This window comes from Euprymna scolopes, chromosome 15 (genome assembly GCF_053919585.1).
Source record: "Euprymna scolopes isolate OS-2025 chromosome 15, ASM5391958v1, whole genome shotgun sequence".
NCBI lineage: Eukaryota > Metazoa > Mollusca > Cephalopoda > Sepiida > Sepiolidae > Euprymna > Euprymna scolopes.
This window is the reverse complement of record NC_136496.1, coordinates 38,306,876-38,332,908: the sequence shown is the minus strand read 5'-3', so window position 1 is coordinate 38,332,908 and position 26,033 is coordinate 38,306,876. Positions and strand designations below refer to the sequence as shown.

General features: G+C 33.1%; 1 protein-coding gene across 6 annotated transcripts in view; it reads right to left on the bottom strand.

Annotated features, from left to right (window-relative positions):
- LOC145293786 (sorting nexin-14-like) overlaps positions 1-26,033 on the bottom strand; it is a 1,078,299-nt gene that overhangs the window by 266,582 nt on the left and 785,684 nt on the right. For all 6 annotated transcript variants that reach the window (XM_080140331.1, XM_080140332.1, XM_080140333.1 and 3 more), the window contains one exon: positions 5,069-5,171. In XM_080140331.1, the coding sequence (XP_079996457.1) occupies positions 5,069-5,171 (103 nt within the window). The remainder of the gene's footprint in view (positions 1-5,068; positions 5,172-26,033) is intronic.

The window sequence follows — 26,033 nt, the reverse complement described above, 5'->3', positions numbered from 1 at the left end:
CAAGTGAGCTAACACTTGATTTCTATATGAGACCGATATTCAATTATTCCATTAAAGTTCTCCTTCACCTCTCAAACACTGAGTTGATAACAAACAGTATTTTCCTCACCCCAAATAACCATTTAAATATGTTATAGTATACCTTTCTTGTGGTCTCTTGGTCTTACTGGATTCCAGGACAGGAATTCATCTGGTCTGGTGGAGTATCCAGCTTCGTGTTATTACTTGAAGTAACATCATCATTTAGAGAAGGTGCACCATTCCTCGTAAAAAGCCATTATGGGTTAGCCCTATCGAGAAGATTTTATTTGGGCTGCGAATACTATGTGATTTTAAATATTTGGTTTACTTGTAGGGAAAAGTATCCTTATGTCAGGTTGTTCTGACAAACCCTTGTACAGAGACCTTAGACACTCAAGGATAGTGTCTAGTAGGCATTCAATATCTATATTTATTTATGTCTCATAGAACAATATTTATCGTACCATTATGAAGGGTTCCAAACAAACTAACATCCACTTCAATTATTTCTTAACAGAGTTCTTTCACATTCAGTAAACAGATAAAAACTGCCTGAAAGTATCTGATAAAAACAACGAAATAAATAAGTTTGCAACTTTTTATCACAAAAATTTTTTTAGCGTTACTGTTTTTTATGATATATACAGTTATGTATGAAGTTATTTTTGTTGCTTGTTTCCTTGCTCACAATTAACATTGTTTCCCTCTATGTCTGATAATGGACTGCTCAGGTTGTATGAAATTCCTGTTCCTATAACTCTTATTCACCATTCAAATAACATTTTCAATATATTTGCTGAAAAGCAAAATATTTGTTTATTCATAGCTGAACATTTTGCTAACTGCATTTCATTTCCTCTGATGATATGACTCATTATTGAAAATCCATGGATGAAGGAAATAAACATAATTTCTCTATATATTCCTTGTTTCAAACAAATTCTTAACTTAAATATATGTGTTTATATTTTGATTTACAGAATTTAATTTAACCAATAAACTTATTATAATAAATATAAAATTCCTTATCGTTTCTCTATGAAAACTGTCTTTTTTCGATCATTTGTAGGGTGCATGCAAAAAATATGTTTAAAGCCTATTTCTTGGAATGAAGTATTTGAAAACCTCTCATTGTAACATCAGCATATTCGATTTACATATTTTTTACATTCTGGCATATATAAGGCTACTTTTGGAAATTCCAAAGTACCCTATCTTTGGACGGGTCTTTATTTATCCCTCTTTCTCTCAAGTCCATCCTTATAACTTCTTCATACGTTTTCATTTACCTTTCCCCGTGAACTGAACCTGTTACTTCAAGTGTTCTATATTTTTCATCCATTCTTTCAACATAATCATACCATAGAAGTCCTCTTTTTTGGCACATATCTCTCTATACTATCTAAATTTAATCTTCTTCTAAGTTCGTCACATCTAAGCCTGTCTTTCAGATTCATATTACACATCCATTGTATCATTTAAATATTATTTCTCTCCATGCAGCACATGTTCTCAACCTTCACTGGTTAGGTTCCACCTCATACATCAGACTATGTACAGATGCTTGATTCAAATTTCTGTTAGTCTTCCTTGGATATTCTAGAGGGTTAACATACCATTTATAACTCAATGGCACAAAGAAGTCATTAGATGATGAGATAAAGTACAATGCAGGGAATACCTATCAGCATTCAGCGTTTTTTAATATAAAATAGGCAGAGAAAATTGTTTGTCTTGATCATTACCAGCCTGCAAGATTACACCACTGGCGACGAGAAATTTCAAATTTACACTGTTGGAACCATTAGTTTTTAAGATAGTCAAATAAAATACACTGAAATATCCTCCTTTTGAAAATATTTTTACATAAATGGAAATATCTTTAAAGAATATTTTCAATAGGAGGATATATATATATATATATATATATATATATATATATATATATATATATTTTCAAACTTCCAAAAATATTTAATTAAAAAACAGGTTGATATTCCAACACTTACGTTCATAAGTTAAAATAGACTTTACAGAAATTCATCAAAGACACATGTTCCTCTTCTTTCATGTATAGTGCCTATATTGTTAACGACTTCTTTAGAGAAACTTATTCTCTTTTGTTTCTGTGTTTTCCTGGCAAATGTGATAAAACCCAAATAGTGAAATTTAATAGTCATATTCTTTCTGTTAAGTTTGTCATCATATTTAGTTTAATGTTCACTGGCATGCGTTGAGCAGCTTTTGAAAATGAGCTTCCAAACTAACCTATCTCTGGCCAGGTCTTTATTTATCCCTCTTTCTCATCCATCCTTATAAATTACTTCCATGTTTTGTTAGCTTTACTCTGCTACATAAACCGTTCTTCATCAGTCATCCATTCTTTCAATATGACAATACCAATAAAGTTTACTGTTTGATACACACCTCCTGATACTGTCAAGAATTAACTTTCCTTGTGACGTCATCAGATCTTCTATCTTGTTAAAGGCTTCTTTATTAAAAGTGACACATTTTTTATTTGCCTTTCTGTCAGACATAAAACATACTGGAATTTATAAACTTATTTGAAATCGATACTTGGGCCTTATTTATTTCTCATATTCATAAACGACCTCCTGAATAAAATAGTTTCTGAGATAAGTATATTTGCTAATGACACCACTCTTTTACAATTACAAGAAAACCTTTCAACTACTGATTACCATGACTAATAATACGCTATATGTGGGCTCTCTCTACTGTGCTAGAAAGCTACTTACGCCTGAAAGTATCCTGTATATCTATAAGGCCACCATTCGCCCATGTATGGAGTACTGTTGTCACATTTGGGCTGGTGCATCTGCTACTAGTCTCTCGCTCCTGGATAGGGTTCAAAAGAGAGTCACCAACCTGATAAGTCCTAAACTGTCATCAAAGCTTCAACCTCTGTCCCATCGACATAATGTTGCATCCCTCTGCCTGTTCTACAAGTATTTTAGTGGTGAATGCTCTGACGAACTACAAGCCCTTGTACCCACTTGACATAAATAAACCCGACAAACAGCAAAATCCCACCCCTACACAGTAGAGATCCCTAGATGTTAGAAAGCCTTTTACTCTAATCGTTTCTTCCCCAGAACTGCTAGACTTTGGCCCTTTAGAGTTCATGTTTTCTCAACTGTACTGACATGCAGAAGTTCAAGTGTAATGTGAACAGACATCTCGCTGCTCATCTTCCTACATAGTATCCCTGCAACTTATGTCCCCGATAGTAGCCTCCTACATCAAAGTGGCACTCTGCCTTGTTTGGGGTGAAAATAGAATTTTTAAAAAATTCAAACTCCTTGGCCTAACATCACAGGCAACCATTTGTGGGAACAAATATAGTGAGGACATTGCTAAAGCTGCTGTTGCAAAAAAAAAAAAAAAAAATGGGCTCTCTCTCTCTCTCTCTCTACCATGCTGGAAAATTACTCACACCTGAGAGTATCCTATATCTCTACAATTCGCTCATGCATGGAGTATTATTGCCATATCTGGGCTGGTGCATTTACCACAAGCCTCTCGCTCTTAGATAGGGTCCCAAAAATAGTCTCTAACCTAATAGGTCTCACATTATCAACTAGATTTCAACCCCTGTCCCATCACTGAAACGTTGCATCCCTGTGCCTGTTTTATGAGTATTTTACTGATATATGCTCTGACAAACTGGAAGCACTCATACCTCTCAACATAAATACCCCCAACTAACCTGACAAGCAACAAAGTTCCACCCATACACTGTAGAGATCCCTAGCCTTCTACTCTAATAAATTTTTCCCCTGAGTTGCCAGATTTTGAAATTCCTTCCCAGTTCCCTGCTTTCCTGATTGTACTGACATGCAGAAGTTCAAGTGTAATATGAACCAACATCTTACTACTCAACTCTTTACATAGAGTCCCTGTAGATTTTGTCCTGAATAGTAGCCCCTTATATCCAAGTTGCAGTGTGCGTTGTTTGGAGATTGAAAAACAGTAAAAGATGAAACATTGCTAGTTTTTCTCTAATCTATTACAATTTCCATGGATAATGCTTAACTGAGCTTCAATCTTTAATTTTCTTTGCTAAAACATTCACAATACAACAGTTTTTGAACCTCCACGACACAAAATCTTTGTTTTTTTTTCCTCTACGTGCCTGACATCAAATACAATTTCCATGAACAAAGTTTCTATCTTTTAACTGTCGAACACATTAAAACAGAATTGCTTTCCTGCAAACTATAATATGGTCACCTTTAAATCAAAGTCCAATAAATACTTGTCATAAACAATCCTCGTAATTCAATTTTGTTAATTCCACTCATCTGTTTAAATGTCTCATAATACTCATCATCATTCAACTAACAATCTATGAATTTCATTAACCGTTATCCTCGAATGGCTTTAAAAAATAATACCCATTTATGAATTAGCAACCCATCAGAACCCAGAGAATGAACTTGCCCATTTAGGCACAACAGAACACCTCAGCTTGCTTATGTTCCAATTCTCTGGTTTCTGATCCCTGATTTTACATTGCTTTCCTTCAACCCAACACATTTGCTGAACAAGTACAGAATCATCGGCTTTCCACTCCACATACTTCATTCTACCAAGACTACAACTTCAACATGAATAAAATATTTACATACACACATTTTCACAGTAGTATAGCTCAACTGGTCAGACAGCTGAGCACAATTTATTAAATGCAATATGGCTCTGAACAAGCTAACAGTATCAATTAAGCCAATTACACACTCGCAGAGTAATCTTGATCAAGAATTTGATATGAAACAATTAGGAATTATATTTTTTATATATTTGTGCAAACGATTTTCTTGCCATGATATTCAAAAGTATATAATAAAAAGGTTTAGCAAGCATAACGGGGCAAATGTATTTCGACCAACTTTCATGGAAATTTTTAATCTTAACCCAAATGACGACACATGACTATAAATAATGTAAAATGCTTGTACGCTTGTGAAAAAAAAAAAAAATAATAATAACCATTACTTCAATGAATAGGAATCGCACTTACCGATGTTTATATCAGGCAAAAAGCTTGATGTCAGCTCATCTTTGGAGGTGAGAAAATTGTAGAGTAACTCACTCCCTTGAAGCTGTGGCATGGCAACGAGTTTCTGAAAAGAAGCATAAAAAAGTAAGCATGAAAATCTTTTATCTTTTCAATGATGTTGTTGAGTTTTATGAAATGTCAGCTATCGTTAGGTTACCTTATGTGGATAGCGTGCATGTTTTGTATATCATTTTTGAATAAATGAGCTGTAAATTGTAGTCTTCCTTAACCATGATAAGAATTACCACTCTGTGCCAGAGTAGACCTGGGAGTAGTGATAGCTAAAGATTGATTTTACACTTTCCAAAGTTCCAAAATTGGTTGGTTGATGGTTTTTGTTTTACGGCATATCAACCCTTTTCAGGTTATTTAATGCCGAATCCAAAGATTTTGAAGAAAAATTTTTTAATAGAATACATTTGTTGTTTTCAAGACGGTTTCTATTTAACCCATAGTTGGGACCCTAACAGGTACTACCACTCTGGGTCAGAGTGGACCTGGGAGCGATGGCAATTAAAGGCTGGCTTCACACTCCCTAAATCCCACAAACTGGGGCCTCACCATCGGATATAGTTTAAGGTCATATCCAGGACAGTCTAAAATTGGACTGTCACTTTCTTGGACAGTTGAGGAGGAAGCGCCAAACTGGAATAGAAATAAAGTCAGCAAAATAAGGTAGGAATGGTTGGGAAAGATGGATAGTGGGGTAAAGGTGAACAGATGTTAGAGCCAGTTAAATGTGCCTACGAAAAACTATTTAACCTCTGTTTAGGATTCTGATAGGTATTACGACTTTTGGTCCGAGTGAACATGGAAATAATGGCAACTAAGTTTTAACTATATACTCTCTAAAGCTGTTAAATTAGGGATCTCCCCATTAGATATACTTTAAGATCATAGTCAGAATATTAACATGTATATATATATATATATATATGTTTAAATGTCTCATAATACTCATCATCATTCAACTAACAATCTATGAATTTCATTAACCGTTATCCTCGAATGGCTTTAAAAAATAATACCCATTTATGAATTAGCAACCCATCAGAACCCAGAGAATGAACTTGCCCATTTAGGCACAACAGAACACCTCAGCTTGCTTATGGTCCAATTCTATGATTTCTGATCCCTGATTTTACATTGCTTTCCTTCAACCCAACACATTTGCTGACCTGACATATAGTGAACAAGTAAAGAATCATCGGCTTTCCACTCCACATACTTCATTCTACCAAGACTACAAGTGTCAACACGACGGTTCTAGGTTTAATCCTTGGCTTGGGAGAGATGCTGGTCTAGCGGCACTGATGAGTTGTGATACAACGAAACAGGACTGTATGTCGATGCCTACAAATATATTTTAAGCCCCCCCTCCTTGGGTAGAGTACTGCCGTAAATAATCTCACCCGCTACTTAATTGGCTGAAAATGCGAAGCTCGTTGTTTATTTGTTTACGAACATGCGATTTGAGCACTATAAAAGTGGTGGCGGGTGTCTATTGTAATAGACATTCCGACGAGTTATTTACGGGCGTCAATTCCATGGTCGAGCGGGAGAATTGCCGACTGTCAACACGATGGTTCTAGGTTCAATCCTTGGCTTGGGAGAGATGCTGGTCTAGCGGTACTGATGAGTTGTGATACAACGAAACAGGACTGTATGTCAAGGACTACAAATTATATATATATATATATATATTTGAGAATGTGTGTGTGTGAGGCAATTCTCAACCTACATACTAAACGAATTTTTTATCTACAAACTTGAAATTTGGTATATAGGGTATTCAGACATGTAGAAAACTTTTTTAATCGATTTTCGTCTCGAAAAAAACGCTGCTAAGGAGTCAAAATAGAAAAATCAGTACGTGGAGGGGGGGGGTCATTATATTTCATCTCTTTGTCAACTGTTTCACAAATGTGCATACGTGAATAGTTCACGTGACAGCTTCCTAATGTGAAGAATCAGTAGGTTTGAAAACACTTTTTAAAGAGCGTGTGAAGCTGGCCTAAGGGTTATCGTACTTGACTCACTGTCTTTAGATTTTGGTTCTGATCTCAGCTGAAAATTTTTTTAAATTTTTTCAAGCAGTGAACTATTTAGAAAAAGTTGCATGTACATGTCTCAGTTTCTGTATGAATTAAAATATAATATTTATGCGTATTTTACAACTAGGCGATCTGCAAGTATATATAAATTATATGAATATAATGAAGAAACCTATGTGGATCGACCTACATTTTGACATTAAAACATCAGTTTGGCGTTCCAGAATAAATGTTACTATTAGAAAATAAAAACAAAATAAAATTTTTCAAAAAACTGAGCAAAACAAAATTATCAGTGGAAAGTAGTTAACCTCATTAAAGATCTCATGTAATCTTCTCCTGATTTTGCATTGCTTCCCTTCAACCCAACACATTTGCTGAGCTCACATATAATGAACCAGTACATAATGTTTAAGGCTTCCTCATCGCCCTTCCACTCAGCATACTTTGTTGTATCAAAACTTCAACTTCGGCACACTATTCAACATGTATTAAATATTTACATACATACATTTTCACAGTAGTATACATGCATTCACATATTTCTTTGTATTTTAAAAAGCTCAACTTATTGAGCGCTTCTAAATAGTGTTTTAGTTCATGTTATTAATTTACTTGAACTTAATTATATATAAATATTTAATAATGAATATTAAATAATTATCTACATACGTGTATGTTATATCCTTGGAATAAGAATCATCTTTAATTATGTGCATTCTAACCAAAAGCTACAGACGAGATAAAAAAATAAACTCTATTTATATATTCAATTAGGCAGATAACTATAGTCGGGCGAGAGAACAGTTTTTTAAAATAGGAACTTGCATTTACAGCTTTATTTTAGAATCTTTCATTCTTACTTATCAAAGGGCCAAGCGAGCAGGAGCTACAAATAAATATTTTATAAATAAATATGAACCTTTCCCTTCATATTGCTTTAGTTAAATTCTGTACTTAAAAACAATTGAACCATACATTATCCCCCATGAGTGCACAGTAAACGAGGCATAAAAAAATGACTAAGTTCAGCACCCCCCCCCCACTCATTTAGCCCCAAAAGTCCCATTGGGGACGTCAATTCCTGGTGAAAATCAACAAACATATGTAAATTTGAGTTCTGCAACATGCAAAAATAAGAAATGACCAAGTCTATCATTTGCGCCCCCCCCCAACCATTTAGCCCCAAAAGTCCCCAGGGTCTTAACATATTTAAATTTGAGTTCAGCACCATGCAAAACTGCTAAATAGACATACACAGAAAATTTTCGGCAAATATGGTAAAATAGTCCCCAAAATGGAGTGTTTTTATTAACCCTAAAAAAGCCCCTGGGGCACACCCAAGAGTTATCGCGAAGTATAGACAAACAAAATTGTATAGAAATTAGTTAATTATAATTTTTTAGAAAGTTTTATAAAAATCCAAGGCATCAATTTTTTTTAATAAGTGCAAAAGTGTCAATTTTAGCCATTTTAACCTGAAAGGCACACCTAGGAGGGGGGGGGACAACCGAAGTTTTCCCGGAAAATCTGTTCTGTTACTTTTTTACTCATATCATGTTTAATGTTTGTGCAAAATTTTAAAAACTTTCAAGGCGTAGTTATTGAGAAAAGTGCGGACAGAAGAACGGACAAGGGTGAAGTTACAGGTCCACCCTCCTTTTATTGGGACCAAAAATAAAAAAAATAATATATATATATATATATATATATAATATATATATATATATGCATATATATATATATATATGCATATATATATATATATATATTAAATATGAAATACTCTGCATATATTTGATTTGTTTCTCATTCTTCTCAAATTCTTAAACTTATATAAGGTAAATGAACATCTTCCAATGGTCATATTGCCATCTTAAAGTTTATTTTAGAGAGAGAGAGCAAGGAGAAAGAAATTGTCCATTAATAATTCTATGATAAGTAAAATCGCTGGACAAACAGCAGTCAGTCATGTATTTCCTTTAAAGAATTCTTTAGCGATTCCAATGGCACTCTTCAGGTGTTTCAATGGTTACTGGCATTTTATTATCAACTTATCTCCACAAGCATTCTTTAACTAAGAACAGAAATGGTAGCGATATATATATGTCATACATGGGAACACCTTGCAGTGTACTGTAAGATTTCCTTGGGAGTTGCAAGTTAGTTCCATGTTAAGAAGAGATATTATCTATTGATGCCAAACACAGTGAAAAGGTTTCATCATAGAAAATTCTTAAAAGAAGACCCCCCCCATCCCCTTCGGCATCATCATTCTGTGACTGAATAAGCAAAAGATAATCATGCAAATCCTTAGATTCAGCCAGAAGCCTTAGGCTTGTCATGCCTTTCATATGACCATTAACATCAAAGAAAGAAATATTTCTTTGATGTTAAGAGACGTGGGCCATACAAAAGCTCTGCCGGACAATCAAATGACTCTGTCACTCTCTCTTTCCCTCTAGTTGTCCACTGACCGTTTCTTAATTGCCAACAAATTTGTAAAATACATAGAAAGTGAAAACTGTTTTCTTTGCAGAAAGCTTGATTGGACATTTCCATTAGTTGTACCTGACAGAGAATAATAACAGAGTTTTATCTTGTAACTGAAAACAAATACAAACCGAGTTTTTTTGTTTTTTTTTTAAATAAGCAGGACAAGAATACTTGATCTTTCCTTATTAGCAATTGGTTGATTTGTTTGTTCTACAGCATGTCGACACTTTGAGGGTTATTTAATGCCAAAAACAATGCCTATTATTAACATCTCATTGTAAACGATTAACTGAAGATTTTACCCACTATTTTACGCATAGCTGGAAAGACAAAGAGAGAGGAAGATCGTATTTGTTTTTCTATTGCAGATTAGTCCTATGGGTTAAGTTTTAGGATTATCAAGTGCTTGCTGTCCCTCAATGCCCAGTCTGTGAAGCTTTTACAGATTCTCATCTGTTACAGGTATCCAATCTGTTGATTTGTATATTCTTGGCTGTTTATCTATCTTACACTTATTAGGTTACATTGTATAAAAAAAACCCACTTGCATCATGGGATCTTTTCTCAGTGCGTTTATACTTCTTTTGTACATATTATTAAAAAAAGGCCAAATCACTGGTCATTTCATCACTCAGTGAGACACTTGTCTTTCCGCTATGAATAATCTATAATCATATATATAATGTATAGTCGTCAATAGTTTCGTTTTTTTCAAAACTCATCAGTCTTACTAAATATAGTAAATACAACAATCCTGAGATACGAACTCTCGACTTTTTCAATACTGCTTGTGATAGTCAAATGCTAACAAACTTGTTACTGTAATGGAAGAAACTATATTATCTTTAAACGATAATGATACCCTAAAAGAGTCAATTCCTTCACCCAAAGGAGTCACATATATATATTATATATATACTAGCATTTCAGCCCAATGTTGCCCGGGTGTTTCGAGGTGTGTGTTGAGCAAAAAAAAAAAAGTGGTAGTAGGAAGGCAGGCTCGAACCCGTACCATGAAGGAGGAAAAGAACAGGGAAAAACCCTGACGTTTTTGCTGTTACGATCACTAGCAAACTAGAAGTGACGTAGGTTTAAATTAAGGCTAGACAATCGAAAAGTGGGAAGGAGTTTCGAAAATATGGGCGAAAAAAGCTACCCCCCCCCCGTAAAAAAGTTCCCAGTTGAAGGTGAAGAAATTAATGTTTTTAGCTAATTTGTCGGTATTTGTCGTCTGAAGGGTCGAACTTAAAACGATACTGATCTTGTGAAAATCCGTCGCCTCTGTCCAAAGTTTTAGGCAGACATGCAAACATACATACATACATTTATATATGGGTAGCTCAAATTTTCGACCCAAACCGATTAAAAAGCTTGCCCTATCTCTGAATACCCTTCATGTAAAATTTCAAATGTTTCGACCAGAAATTGTCTGAGTAATTTTTTTTTAACTTTGACACCTATTATGACCCCTTGACATTTATTGTTTTGGGCTCAAATCAAATTATTAAGTTAGATCTATGTCCAAGGAACCTATATCTAAAATCTCAAGCGTTTAGACCCAAAATTGGCAGAGGAGTTTGGTAGAGTTCTCAAAGGTCAAATCGTAGAACTTTGACCCCTTAACAGCCAAATGTCTGACCGAAAACGGATTACAAAGATTTTCCCAAATCTCAGTACCCTGTATATCAAATTTCGAGTCTGTATACTGAAAATTGACAGAGTTATTGTGTAGGGAAATGTACACAGACACACACAGAGACACGTTCCCTTTTATATATATATATAACCCATATATATACTAGCATTTCAGCCCGGCATTGCCCGGGTGTTTGGAGGTGTATGCTGAGCAAAAAAAAAAGTGGTAGTAGGAAGGCAGGCCGTACCGCAAAGGAGGAAAAGAACGGGGAAAAAACCTAATGTCTTTGCTGTTACGACCACCGCCAAACCGGAAGTGACATTTTTAAAAATTTAGACTAGACAATCGAAAGGAGAGTATGACTTTAAAAAATATCGGCTAAGAAAGTTACCCCCCCCTGTAGAAAAGTGCGCAGTTTAAGGTGAAGATATTAATGTTTTTAGTCAATTTTTCTATATTTGTCGTTTGAAAGGTCGAACTTCAAAACAATACTGATCTTGTACAAATCCGTCACCTTTGTCGAATGTGCTAGGCAGACATGAAAACATACATTCATAAATACATTTATGATGTATCTAAAAATTTTCGACCCAAACCGATGAAAAAACTTGCCCTATCTCTGAATACCTTTACGTAAAATTTCAAATGTTTAGACCACAAAGTGTCTGAGTAAATTGGTAGAGACCGCAGAGGTCAAATTCTTTTAAAATTTTGACCCCAATTATGACCCCTTTACATTTACTGTTTTGGGCTCAAATCAAGTTATTAAGTAAGATCCATGTCCAAGGAATCTATATCTAAAATTTCAAGTGTTTATACCCAAAATTGTCGGAGGAGTTTGGTAGAGTTCTCAAAGGTCAAATCGTTGAACTTTGACCCCTTAACAGCCAACTTTCCGGCCGAACACCGATCAGAAAGATTTTCCCAAATCTCAGTACTCTGTAGATCAAATTTTGAGTCTGTAGACTTAAAATTAACAGAGTTATTGCATAGGGAAATGTGCACATAGACAGACACACAAACACTTTCACTTTTATAGATATATAGATAGATAGACTAATAAATTAAACAAAAATATATACGTATACATAAATATATATGAAAACAATTTTTTGTTTACTGTAAAGATTTTATGCAAATATTATGCAAGTATGTAGAATATCTGCATGAATATAATTACATGTAACAGTTAACTTTAGATGATCATCCCATAAGAAAACCGAAAAAACTAATAGGGAATTAATTAAAAAGAATGTTTAAAAGAATATGCAAATTAGCTAGATCTTTTGCTAGTGAGTGCATTTCCACAGCCCATATATAAGAAAATTATATTTTCTTCTTAAATAGAAAATAGGGTTTTTAATATGAATATCAATACACACAAAAGAAAAACGAATTTATAGGAGGATATATATATATATATATATATATATATAAAATCATTTCATGTATCCACATAAAATGTTATAAAGAGTTTTCTGTATCGATTTACAGCATTTACTTCAACAGAGCTCAATATTTGAGTAAAGCTAGGTAGTAAGTTATGAAAATATATTTTTGACGATCAAGGTATAAAGAGGCTTCCATGCCTCTTTATACCTTGATCGTCAAGCTGAAATACATTTTAACCTGATGATTCGCTATGGAACTTACTATATAGTCTTGGAATTTTTTTTTAACTCTGAAAACTACATAAAAAATAACAAAATTTGTCTTTAGTCCTTCGTTGGAAAATTATTTTGCCAGTAAGTCATTTAATCTGCAATCGCTGAATCAACCTGCTTTCTCAAACTCACAATAGTCCTAAGTTTTCAGGGTTCATCAATTGTTTACAATGTAAGAGTTTTGAGGATTTAAAAACAAAGCAGTACATTAAATCATGCCTCCCCCCAGCAGTGTTGATGAAACACCACCTTCCCTAAACAAAAGCACAAAAAATGTTCCGGATATTGGATCTAGGTTTTTGCTCCATATTAATAATATTGCTAACTGATTCATATTATATAATAAAAAAAAAATGTATTACCTGTGCCATTCATCCTTGTTTCCAAAAAAGAAAACATATATATAGGGTTATCCACAGAAAGCGGTTTCATATTACAAGGCTCATCAGAATAGCTAAATGTAAAACACACACCAATTCAGAGATTCAAATAAGGGATTTTTCACAAATCATGAAAAATCGAAGCCTTACTTTCTAAGCTAGTGAACTTTTTATTAGATAAATTGATAATCAAAAATTTTTTATGAACACTATGTAAATTAAAAAAAGTTTTATGAACACTATGTAAATTAGCTAAAAAGAGAGAATCAGACTTTCTCTAAATGTTAACTAAAACATTAAGAAATATCAAAGTCATTAAATCAGCATACAACAAGAGAGGGCAAGAGAAATAGATAGCTAAGAGAGAGATGTGTAAATTGTTCAGTTAATTCCAACTGATGACTAATTAGAAGAATTGAAATAGAGCTTTCTACTAACTTAATTCAATTCCTGAACTAAGATATGTTTCATCATGTACTTTGTAGCATTAATGTATACTTGGGGAGAAAACGTAGATTAATTCAAATTTAGTATAATAATAATAAAAGGTCAGTACCTTCCACAATGACACAAGGAAGTATTAAGGGGTCATTTAATCTGGGAGTTAATCAATGGAAAAGATATTTTAAATAGATTTTTTTTTTAATTTCTAATTAAATAAAATCAGTAAATAATTCAAAATACACTGAAAATTACGTTTTAATTAGATTAATTAATTTCTAAATGCATGGATATTTAATTTTCGTTTAACAGATGCAATAAACTGAATGCCTTGTAAATTAACAAATAAGATAAGTTGAAATTTTTCTTTCTGATTTTCTCTTTCACGTGTGAAAAACGCTTGAACTAAATGTGATACATATCATTTCTCTCTATATTATGCATGCAATTCACAACCGTTTCGTTTATCATCAGAAACATAAGACCAAAAATATGGTGATACCCCTCCCCCAAAAATGCTACCCATGAAATTATTGATAAAATGGACTATCCTTCCTGTAACTTCACCATGCCTGATACAAACAAACTTCACTAGGTCTGATTTGCCTACATTTCAATCAAAAATGTTGACAGTCTTTGTTTAATCATTGTACATCTGGATATGACATGAAAAGCTAATTACTCTGACACTCCTCTCTTGGCACTGTCTCAGAATTCCATGATTATTCATGAAGAGAAAGCGACTTATTGAAAGAGAAATTGTTCTAAGAGTTGATGCTGTAGCATAACATACAGATTGAGGTGTGTCCGCTTTTCTACCGCCATCACAGCCAACACGGTGCCCATGACAAACGTGAGAAATCATTATGCCCCACCATGTATAGGGAAACTCCCCTCCAAATGCCACTCATAAAATCGTTAATAAAATGCAAAAACTTTTCTACAATCCAATCGTATTTGATGCAAGTAAACTTTAGTCTATGATTTGCTTGTCCACCAAGTTTCAGCCATAAATGCTCAACAGTCAGTTTGCATTGTCCTGATTCGGCCTATGATGTCCGTCTTCACTTTGGAACTAACCTATGGGTCGTTTTATTGGACATTATCTTCAAGATGACCACATATATAAAATATTAGTTATGTTCCAGTTAGTGTAAAGTCCATTCAAAATTACATCTACATTTAAGACAACAAACAAAGTGGTCTCTCATATCATTAAATAGCAATAAGATAAAGACTGTTGGATATTCATGACAGTAACCTGGTGGACAAGTCACATATAGATTGAAGTTTAATTATATTAAAAGTCCGATGTATATCATTAACGATTCCTTGAATGGTATTATTTATAGAGTCTCCTTATATTTCATACATCATAATAGAATTTTGGCAGATTTGCTGTTTATTTGTACAAATAGCTCCAACCCTCATATAAAAAAAAGGGACACGTTGGGTCGTCACCGGTAATATCCAGAAGTTTATTTACGTATAATTTAACCACATTGTTTAACAAATAAAAGGATTAGATGTGTTTTATTGTATAATTTAAAATTTAAAACATTAAACAGTACAAATGATACGTTGTTTAACAAATAAAAAAGAAATGAAAAATGCAGTTTTAAAATGATTAGATCTGTTTTATTTTATAGTTTAAAATTTTTATTTTATAATTTAAAATATTGAACAATACAAATAAGATTTTGGTTTGACATTTTATATTGTTCTCTGATGCATATGATCATGCGCGGAAATATCTTCATTTTTGAGAACAAAATCAACATTTTATTGTTTTTATTTTTATTAAATTATAAAATAAAACAAATGTTTTTAAATCATTTTAAAACGTCATCTTGCATTATTTCTCTTTTTTTTATTTGTCAAACAACGTGGTTAATTTTAATTAAATTTTAATCACATGATTACATTTTCAATAATCACGTTAATATTAACAAAATTCTGTTTACGATATATACACTGGTGTCGACCCAACGTGTCCCTTTTTTGATAACAGCAAATCTTCCAGAATTTTTTTTATTATTTGGAAGAAGGGGTCACTGCTTATCAAGGACCGGAAGTCACGCTATAAGGGTCATGTAGACGATGAGATAACACCATGATGATCAATAATGGTAGGTTTTCATTATTTAAGAGGACGGCTCAACAAGAACTTATTTACATTAGACTTGAAAACGACAATATCATAGTAAGCTGGGAAGCAGCCACATGGTACAGTGTTTCACAGACAGTTCTTGGAGAGAAACTTTGCTCAGGGAATTTTCATTTAGCTTTAGCCATGGATAGAGTAATAGAAATTGTTGACATTTGTTGTAGCTTTACATGTACTTGTTCCAAAAGTTTTACAGGTGAGGACCAGAGATCGAAGCCTAGTCACGACCTACCATGAAAGTAATGATAGATCAGAGACAGATTTGCAACATCTCTTCTGTGAACAAGATGAAGTAGGGAGATGAAAAGGGCCTCACCCACTAGATTTTGAAGAGGGTTTTGTACCCTGTCAAAACAGCAAAGAGTAATCTTAGCAGCTCATACCAAGATGTGGCAACAGTACCTTATCTTGGGGTGTATATGTAGAGGATTCCATTCCGGATTGAGATATTTTCTGAAGTGGTAGAATGATCCAACCATCTGTAATGTTATATACAAAAACAGAATTTTTGTAAACAAATATACAGCAAGCATTTTCTGATTCCTAACTATTTTTTAAAGTCCAAACAATGGCAATATTTTTTACTTGATTTGCCACGTTTAGAAACTACTGCCACATTTTAGTTTTTCCTGGGTGTAGAGTGACACAAAATTGACTATGTTGGAACATGGTTATTTTCAGATATCTCTACAGAAACCAAAATTATATTCCTTGGTAATTCAATTGTCTTCTGACCAAAATTTCTCTGCCATTTTTTATTGTTGTATTTTAAACGAAGGAAACAATAAAATGCAGGAAATATTTGTTTGACAAAACACAATTCAATTATCGAGCAACAAAATCCATAACTGGTTGATATGTAATTTTAATCAAGTTTGATTTATTCTGACACTGCAACAGTTCAGAACATGCTTTGTGGTTTTCGTGTATAAAAGTATTTAGGGGAGGGGTGAAGGGATACACATATATTATTGAACCAAACATTTCTGTACAGAGAATATCTATTACCAATCTGTAGTAGTTATATTACAAGCTATTAAGAATAGTGTGGTTATTTTTATAAAACCATATTTATAATTTGTTATAGGTTGTGGAACATGCTTAAGACAGTCAAAAATATATATAGGTATCTGCATTGGCACTTACCAATTCCGATTTGTTATAAATCTCCTGATATTTACCTATAGAGATGTTACTTTTTCATGATTACTGTAAGAATACACGTTAAATGGGCAGATATTTTCTCAAACGTGAAAATACATTTGTTGAGGATTTTAGCTTTACTGGAAGCTGAAAATCAATAAATGTTTACTATTTTATCATTAATACCAGCAGTGGAAAATTTTGCTTTAAAATCAATTAAGATAATAAAAGGAATCGGTTTTGACATCGGAAAATTGGCATAAATTTGATTCCCCCCAAAAATCCAATTTTTCCAGTTTCCAATTCCATTTAATCGTCCCAACACTAATATATATATATGTGTGTGTGTGTGTGTGTGTGTGTGTGTGTGTGTGTGTGTGTGTGTGTGTGTGTGTGTGTGTGTGTGTATACTGTATGGGATATGTATGTATGTATCTGTCCCTGTTACATCATCTATTAAGCTGAAATTTGAACCAGATATAAAACTTACTTTTGTTCTACTTGCTATATATTTTCTCTCTCTCTCTCTCTCTCTCTCTCTCTCCAACTAAATGTTAAATAATACTACTACTGATGGTGATATTCCCTTTTGTTAATGATAGCATATGTCAATCTTTTTATTTTTTTCTTGATTTATTACGTTTACCTTTAAATAAAGAGTGAAACAGAAGTAAGAGTAATAGATATCATATGATATAAGAACAGAGATCAAACAATATACAATGAGAGAGGGAGAGAATGATAGATAGAGGGTTAAGAGATAAGTCAGTTTATGAATTAATTGTAAAGTGCAGCTAATTAGAACAATTGAAATGAGAGGTTTTTTTTGTGTCCTACAAAACTCAATCCCAAAACTGAAGACGTATGAATTCAATAGTAAAGTAGACTGAGTGGAGTAAAATTTCAAAATAACAACAGTCTTTCTCTGCTTATCCAGGTATTGTTTAAAATTGTCCTGGACTCTTCTTACCAGTGAACAGAAGCAATGCCATTTTCAGATTAGACTCTCGATGTAGACACTATGGAGGTGTCCATTGACTTTTGAGACTGAACAAGGACATTTTTTTTTAAGTGTTGAGACATTATGCTGAACAAAGATGGCGGTAGTAAATCAAATTGGCAAAGAATCAATGCAGTCACACTTTTGAGTGTTGAGTAATTCTTAATAACAAAGATGGCGGTGAAAGATCAATGCAGTCACGATTCAGTCATTTCAAGACGGAGGTTTACAGCACACTGAATCCAAAATTCGATATTTTTATAATAAAGTTGGAGGCTTCTGATTAGTTGATTGTCCTAACCGTAGTTGATTGTCCTAACTTATATATATATAAGTTGAGTTTTTTTTCTCGCTCTGTCATTAATATTAAAAGCTTAGGTTTTCTATTTAAAAATTATTAAAATGAACCGCTTAATATACTCAATCATGGATACAAGCGACTACATGAAGGTTTACTAATATGCATATTCGTTTGAAAAACGAGTGCCAATTACTTATTCATTTTTATGGTTTCTTAATAGATGATTAGTTTCATTTCACTATTATGCTGTATTCTATTTATGCATAGTTTCTACATTGTGCATTATTGTGTAGAATTTTGAATGAAAACGTTTCAGCACTGAATTATATATATATATATATATATATATATATATATATATATATATATATGTTATCAAAAAGTAAATCTTTAATAAAGATAAGAAAAGCTAAAACCTACTCAGAGGATCAAACAAATATTAAATAAAAACTGATGAATAAAAACTATATATAACTTTATTATATCATCAGAAAAGTAAAGAAAAATATTAAGATAAAACCTCTTTAGGTCATGGCATTTCGAAGCTAAATTCTTCTCATCAGAGAAGAAGGATCAGAATTATATAAAATGCAAATATAAAAAAACTGGCTTAATAACATTTAGATATGAAATTGAAACGTACAAGTTCTTGGAATTTCACTGATTTCCTTCCTGTTTTGAGAATTCCTACCTGGATCTTTCTACTTTCACATCAGATCACAGAATTCTACCGGGAGTCTAAGAATTTTGCTATACTGTACAAATACTTTCAGGTTTTACAAGGATTGTACCAAGATTTGGTTCTCCACTTATGGTTACTTTATTAGATTTGTAAACAGTTGCCTTTTGAGAACTCTTCACTGGAACTTGTATACATATACTTTTATTTTATTTTTTACTAACATTTCAGCCCAGCGTTGCCCGGGTGTTTGGAGGTGTATGTTGAGCAAAAAAAAAAAAAAAAAAGAAAGCGGTCAATTTTTTAAACTTTGACTCCTATTATGACCCCTTAACATTTATTGCTTTAGGCTCAAATCCAGTAATTAATTAGATCCATGTCTAAGGAACCTATATCTAAAATTTCCATTGTTTATACCCAAAATTGTCGGAAGAGTTTGGTAGAGTTCTCAAAGGTCAAATCGTTGAACTTTGACCCCTTAACAGCCAAATTTCTGGCCGAACACCGATCACAAAGATTTTCCCAAATCTCAGTACCCTGTATATCAAATTTCGAGTCTATAGACTTAAAATTGACAGAGTTATTGCATAGGGAAATGTACAGACACACAAACACGTTCACTTTTATAGATGTATAGATTATTTTATTTTAAAAAATTTTTTGAACACTTTTTTAATCCCATTTTCTTCACTTTCAGATCGTTTTCTTTCTTATTTTTATTTATTTATATATGTATTTCCGCATCCCTTATTTATAGTTTCTATCTCCTTTCCTTTTTTTCTCCAATTTCTCATCTATCTTTCATATCTTTTCCTTTCTTCTTTTATTATTAGCTCTTTAATGATCTCCATTATTTCATAGTGGCCAATATTTTTTTTACTATTACCTAAAAATATGCTACCCTTCCGATTTGCTCTTATATATCGTACCTACATTCAATTATTTTTTACCATATCCTATTCCTTCATTCTCATTTCATATCTAAATGTTATAAAGCCAGTTTTTCTATATTTGCATTTTGTATAATTCTGACCCTTCTGCTCTTCTGATAAGAAGCATTTAACTTCGAAATGACATGGTCTAAAAAGGTTTTATTTAAAAGTTTCCCTTTTACTTTTCCTTGTTGTCCAGATGACATAATAAAGTTACATATAACCTTTATTCCTCATCTTTCATTTAATATATGTATAAACGCTCTCTATCTCTTGGGTTGAGCTTATTGGGAAGTGATAAACAAACTGCAACTAGCGTATTAAGTGATGCTCTTTGTGTAAACAAATGAGGCTCAGGTGTTTGGAGAAAGTTTAAACATTGTTAATTCACGTATCCATTTTAGCAGCAACCAAATAGCATAATGATTAGGAGCACTGACTGTCATCTAGACAGTCGAGTTTCAAACCTGGCTTGAGGTAGTTGCTAGTCTAGCTGCACTGAATAGCTGTGATACAGCAAAACAGTCTATCTGTGGATGACTATGTGTGTGTGTGTGTGTGAGAGATTTTGTTGGTGTGTATACAAAAAGTCTCTATCAAAGTTCTCTCTGAATATTTGGCCTACAGCGTTGACATTTAATATATAGCATATTTGAACTTGTAGTACACTTATAATTTGATTTTTAGCTGGTAAAATAGCTGTTAAAGGGTCAAAATTGAAAACAAAGACGTTAATTTTGGTCTTACCTAAGTTGACTATACCCGGGGTATTTTTCTGTGCATTAAAAGTTATAGGTTAAATTTCGTTTTTTTTTTTTTTTTTTTTGCAGTTTTTGCAGTTTTTGCAGTTTTTGCATACAAATGGATTTAGGTCATACACCAATGGATAAGGCTGGAGAGCTATATGTTTTGGCTTCGATTCTAGCTGATAGCACACAAATCATGTGATTTTTTTTTTACTTTTTACTATATATTAGGTACAATGTAATAATCGATACAAAATTAGCTGTATAATAAAAAATACGGAATTCGTATGAATTAAAATATAATATTTAAGTGTATTTTATGACCGGGCAACATAAGTTTAGAAATGTCTGTTCCTTGAAGTAATTTTTTCTATGTATTTTAGTCACACAAAGTATATCCTAAAATATTCTTCAGTTTTGGGATTGAATTATGTTTGACCAAAAAGAAAAAAAAAACAGCAAAAACCTCTCATTTAAATTGTTCTAATAAACTGCACTTCACAATTATTTCATCAACTGACTTATTAAGACTCTGAAACATGCTATATTTTACACACGGCTTTATTGATAAAGATAAAATAGCGATGCTCAAAATCTTGAGATATTTAAAAAGATAGAAAACTGCACCATGGCGGTCGTGAAGAAGGCAGCTAAATAGACCGAGGACACGTACCAGAAGCCTCTGCCAGTGACAAGTCTGGAGGAATCCCACATAAAAAAGGGAGATAAATGCTATGGGATGTATTCTATGCTGGTTTTATAACAAAGGTATAATCTTACTTGGAAGAAAACTCGATTTCTTACAGCAACAGAAACCACATGACATGTCAGTGTCAAAATCAAACACCGAATTCAGATGGAGATAATAAGCTGATGAGCACGATCTGTGCAGTAAACATACGCAAACAAAAGTTCACATATGATTTTATTACAAGAACAGCAGCCTGTTCTTGTAAGTGAGTAAATATGAAATAGGATAGTCAAGGATTCGAACTTGCGAAGCTAGATTTGGAATTGAGAATTCCAATCATTAGTTAAAATAAACACAGAATGTTATTATAAAATGGAATGCAGAATTACCATTGTTTAGCTCACACAAAATAGTTAGATATCTGTTTATTGAAAAAGGAATGTAATGATGAATTTTGTTTCTGTTATAAAAATGAAAATTAAAAAAAGGAATTTAAAAACGGATAATGGAAAATGTTATTTGTAAAGTGGGTTACGCAAATTAGATTAGAAAAGGCATGTCATGCCATGTGTATGATATGCACGTGCTGGTCATGCAATGACGGCATGAGTTATGAATTTAGTTAGAGGAATCAGGTGAGATCAGATCGATTGCAGATCAGTCAGATCAGAGAAGCAGAGAGGTTCAGACTGATTCTCAGTTAGAGTCAGGGCACCCTCTTGGAAGCGGGAGGCTTAGAAGGAACCATGTAACAACTTTGAATCCCTGAAGTGCAGAATCATTTCCGACCGGTCGAAGAATAAACAATCATCATGTTTTTATAACTGCCGTCTTTCTGTGTTCATCATTCCAATGAGAAAAGGTAATGTGTTTAATCATTCCAGTATGAATTAATATATACCACTTTATCCTCTCATCAAAGTATATGTACTGTGAATATGAACTCTCTCCATATAAATGTCTTCAACATGTACCTACTGTCACTCTGTCTCCTCTCTAAATGAACATTTAAAATATGTGTGTTGTCAACTACAAGGAAAATTTAATAATATATGTACAGGACGTCACGTAAATAATATATACCCCCTCTAAAATGGATAACATAACATACATTAATTTGATTGCCGGACCTCTTTTTTATTAAACAGGAATAAATTAAAAACAAATCGAACTTGGCGTTACCACGGTACACAACGTAAAGGTCCATTTGAAAGAACAAAGAAAAAATATTAGATGAAAAGGAAAAAATAGATAAGCACACACACAAGATGCACAGTGTCAACAGAAAAAAAAAGAAAAAAAAAGATGGACACATACACATAAAGAAAAATGGTGTACATTACCACAAAAAGAAATAAATGTTGAAAAAAAAAGAACAGAATAAAAGTCTAAAAATCACACACAAAGAGAAATGTGTGTTTTCATGAAACATGAAAATATGATATTTATTGATAAAATTGTTTGTTTTTAAAAATATATGCACACATACACACAAGAAAATAAACCTGTGTCAGTAATGTTATTGTACATGCGGGTCAAAGCAGATTTTGTTTAAAGTTCAAGCTGTCAATCATTTGTAACAATTTTGTGTCAAAGTCGAAGGTACTTTTAAAATCTTGTGTTATTATAAAGTAGAATGAAATACGCTTATTAACAAAAAAGATGCAGAAATGAAAATCATTTTTCTGCGCATAGTTGAACTTGTCAGCTTTTCAGTCGTATTTTTTTTTGTTTTTTGAAAAAAAAGGGACAATTTTAAATATTGACTCTATATATAGATACTTAAAAAAATAACCATGTTTTTTTTCTCTATGTGTTCCAGTTATTTTTTTAAGACTTTTGTTGTTGTTTGTTACGAAAAAAATTTATTTTCAATGAAAAAGTTATAATTGTAAGTTTTGTGAAATCATAGTTAAATGTATTAAGGTATTCTTTTTTGAAAATGTTTTTATGATGTTGAACAAATATTGTAAATGGTCTTAAATGTATGTGTTATTGTATTTCACATCAGGAATTCAAAGTTTAATTGAATATACATTAAAATCAAAAGAAACAAAGACGAATGGTTGGCTTAGAAATCAGTTAGAATTTTAGAGAGGGGACAAGATAAATTACGTAAACGGGTATTTTGAGAGTTTTCAGATGTGATAAGCAAAAAGAAAGAAATTATCTTTTTGACAATTGGTTTTTATTGTTTTTATGATGCCCATAACATTTTTTGCAAGAAGAGTAACTTGCTAGGGAGATGATAAGCACTAGAGGTGCCCCTAATTAGAAAAATACAGATGGGAACCTGCGATATTGTGTGCTTTTTAAAGCATGCCACATGTAATGGCTTTGAGCAGAGGATAAGTCTCGGCACAATAAATTAAAAAAGGCAGGCGTTGGAAGGATACAGGATTTCCTTATGAAAAAGGGGCTATGAGAGTCCAAAAGGCTAATCACATATAGCATAATAAAGTAAGCGAAAATAACATATACCCTAAGTACGTAGGAAGATCTAACCCTGTATTTTTTTTTAGAGACGCATGAATGTGGGATATCTCTTCTGGATCTTGGACGCTCTGATGGGGGGGGGGAATCACAAAAATCGGGCCATTAGATAGAATTTAGTGCGCAAATAGGAATTTTGGCGCAAAGGAGTTAGTTAAGGGTGATATTTTCTATGTCTTCATCAAGTTCCAAGGGTCCAAGCAAGGAAATCCGAGCGAATCAGTTGATGAAAGGTATATCTGAAACTTTGGAAGCCAATCACAAAGATAAATGAGCTTTGAGAATGTCCCAAAAAGATAAGGTAGTTACAAAAAACAAAAAAACAAAGCTCTAATAAATAGAGGAACCATATGGAAGAAAGGATCAAGGACACATTTGGATGAAGAGTTGTCCATTTCGTAAGAGGTAAAATGACACCTCAGTTTACGGCATAAGGGTGTCTGGATGAAGCAGCTGACGTGAGTTATACAAGGTACTACCATACACCCAAAAGGAATATGCCAGGGAGATCAAATAGAGAGTCTGGTCTAAAAACTAAAATTATGAAGTTAGTTGGAAAAGGGCTAACTTGAGAAAAAAAAGTTTCGTTTTTGGTTTTATGGTGTCTAATCTTTCTTAGCCAAGTGGTTATATAGTTATAGAAAAAATATACTAGAATTTAAAAATGCGTACATTTTATTTTGAAAATAAGGGTGGTAAGGATGTTACAAGAACAGAATGAGAAAAGGTAATCCGTTTATATTATATATAAATGTCTTCAACATGTACCTACTGTCACTCTGCCTCCTCTCTAAATGAACATTTAAAATATGTGTGTTGTCAACTACAAGGAACATTTAATAATATATGTACAGGCCGTCACGTAAATAATACATACCTCCTCAAAAATAGATAGGTTGGTTGGTTGTTTTTGTTTTACGGCATATCAACCTTTTTCAGGTTATTTGATGTCGAATCTAGTTATTTTGAGGAACGATTTTTAATGGAGTATATTTTTTTAAAGTCAGATTCTATTTAACCCATAGTTGGGACCCTAACAGGTACTACCACTCTGGGTCAGAGTGGACCTGGGAGCAATGGCAATTAAAGGGTGGCTCCACACTCCCCAAGGCTTGCAAGGTGGGGCTTCACCATCGGATATAATTTAAGGTCATATCCAGGACCAAAAATAGATAGGACATCATAACACCAAGAGTATCCATGGAAATACAGCAATAGTCACAACAAAACTTGAACTCGGCATGCCAAACCGATAGTTTATATCTAAACCATTACATCATAGTCATATATTCACCATGATATGTTATATATCAATGCATATAATCATATGGTCATTGCATAACATATATGCAAATTATTTCAGTGTTAAAAAACAATAATCAGCCAATATCTTATTTAAATGTGATGAGAATGTCGTCTGAGGAAGAATAGGAGATTTGTGGTGCCTTAGCATAAACTCTCTGCGATTTCCAGTGAACAAGCAAGAGTCAAAGACTCAGAGATATACATCTGAAAACTAATAATGATTACTGCCACACATATGTATGTATACACACGCACACGTAGCACAAAAATTAAGAGAGAATTATGCATATAAACATGATGGCAGCAGTTGTGCATGTCAAAGGCAATTAAATGGAGCCAATATCGATGCACATAGGAATTACGAGAAGAGAAGTGGACATGGAAATGAGGATGGATGTTGATTGAGTTTTTATTAATAAAAGGAGAGACATGCTACAGCATATCGATAGAGGGAAATATTGACACGACTTATCAACCAAGAAACAGATAGCGGTCACCAATCTGCATTGGAATCATGCAACAATCTCATGCGTCAATATCCATTTGTTTCTCAAAAGCACACACAAGGGAGCAAACAACTAGAACCGATGTGTGTGTGTCCCTCATCGATACTTGTACAGATCTGAAGATGTCAACAGCCGTTGCAATGTCATCAGGGATTTGCTTTACTTCAGTTTTTCTAGTTCAGTTATAACAAAGTGAAATGCATCCACAAGTTTTCTCAAGTTTCTTCTAACCTATTGTTCAAAGCACATAGGTAGTTGAAATTTATAATGTATACTCATCTCTTTTATATTC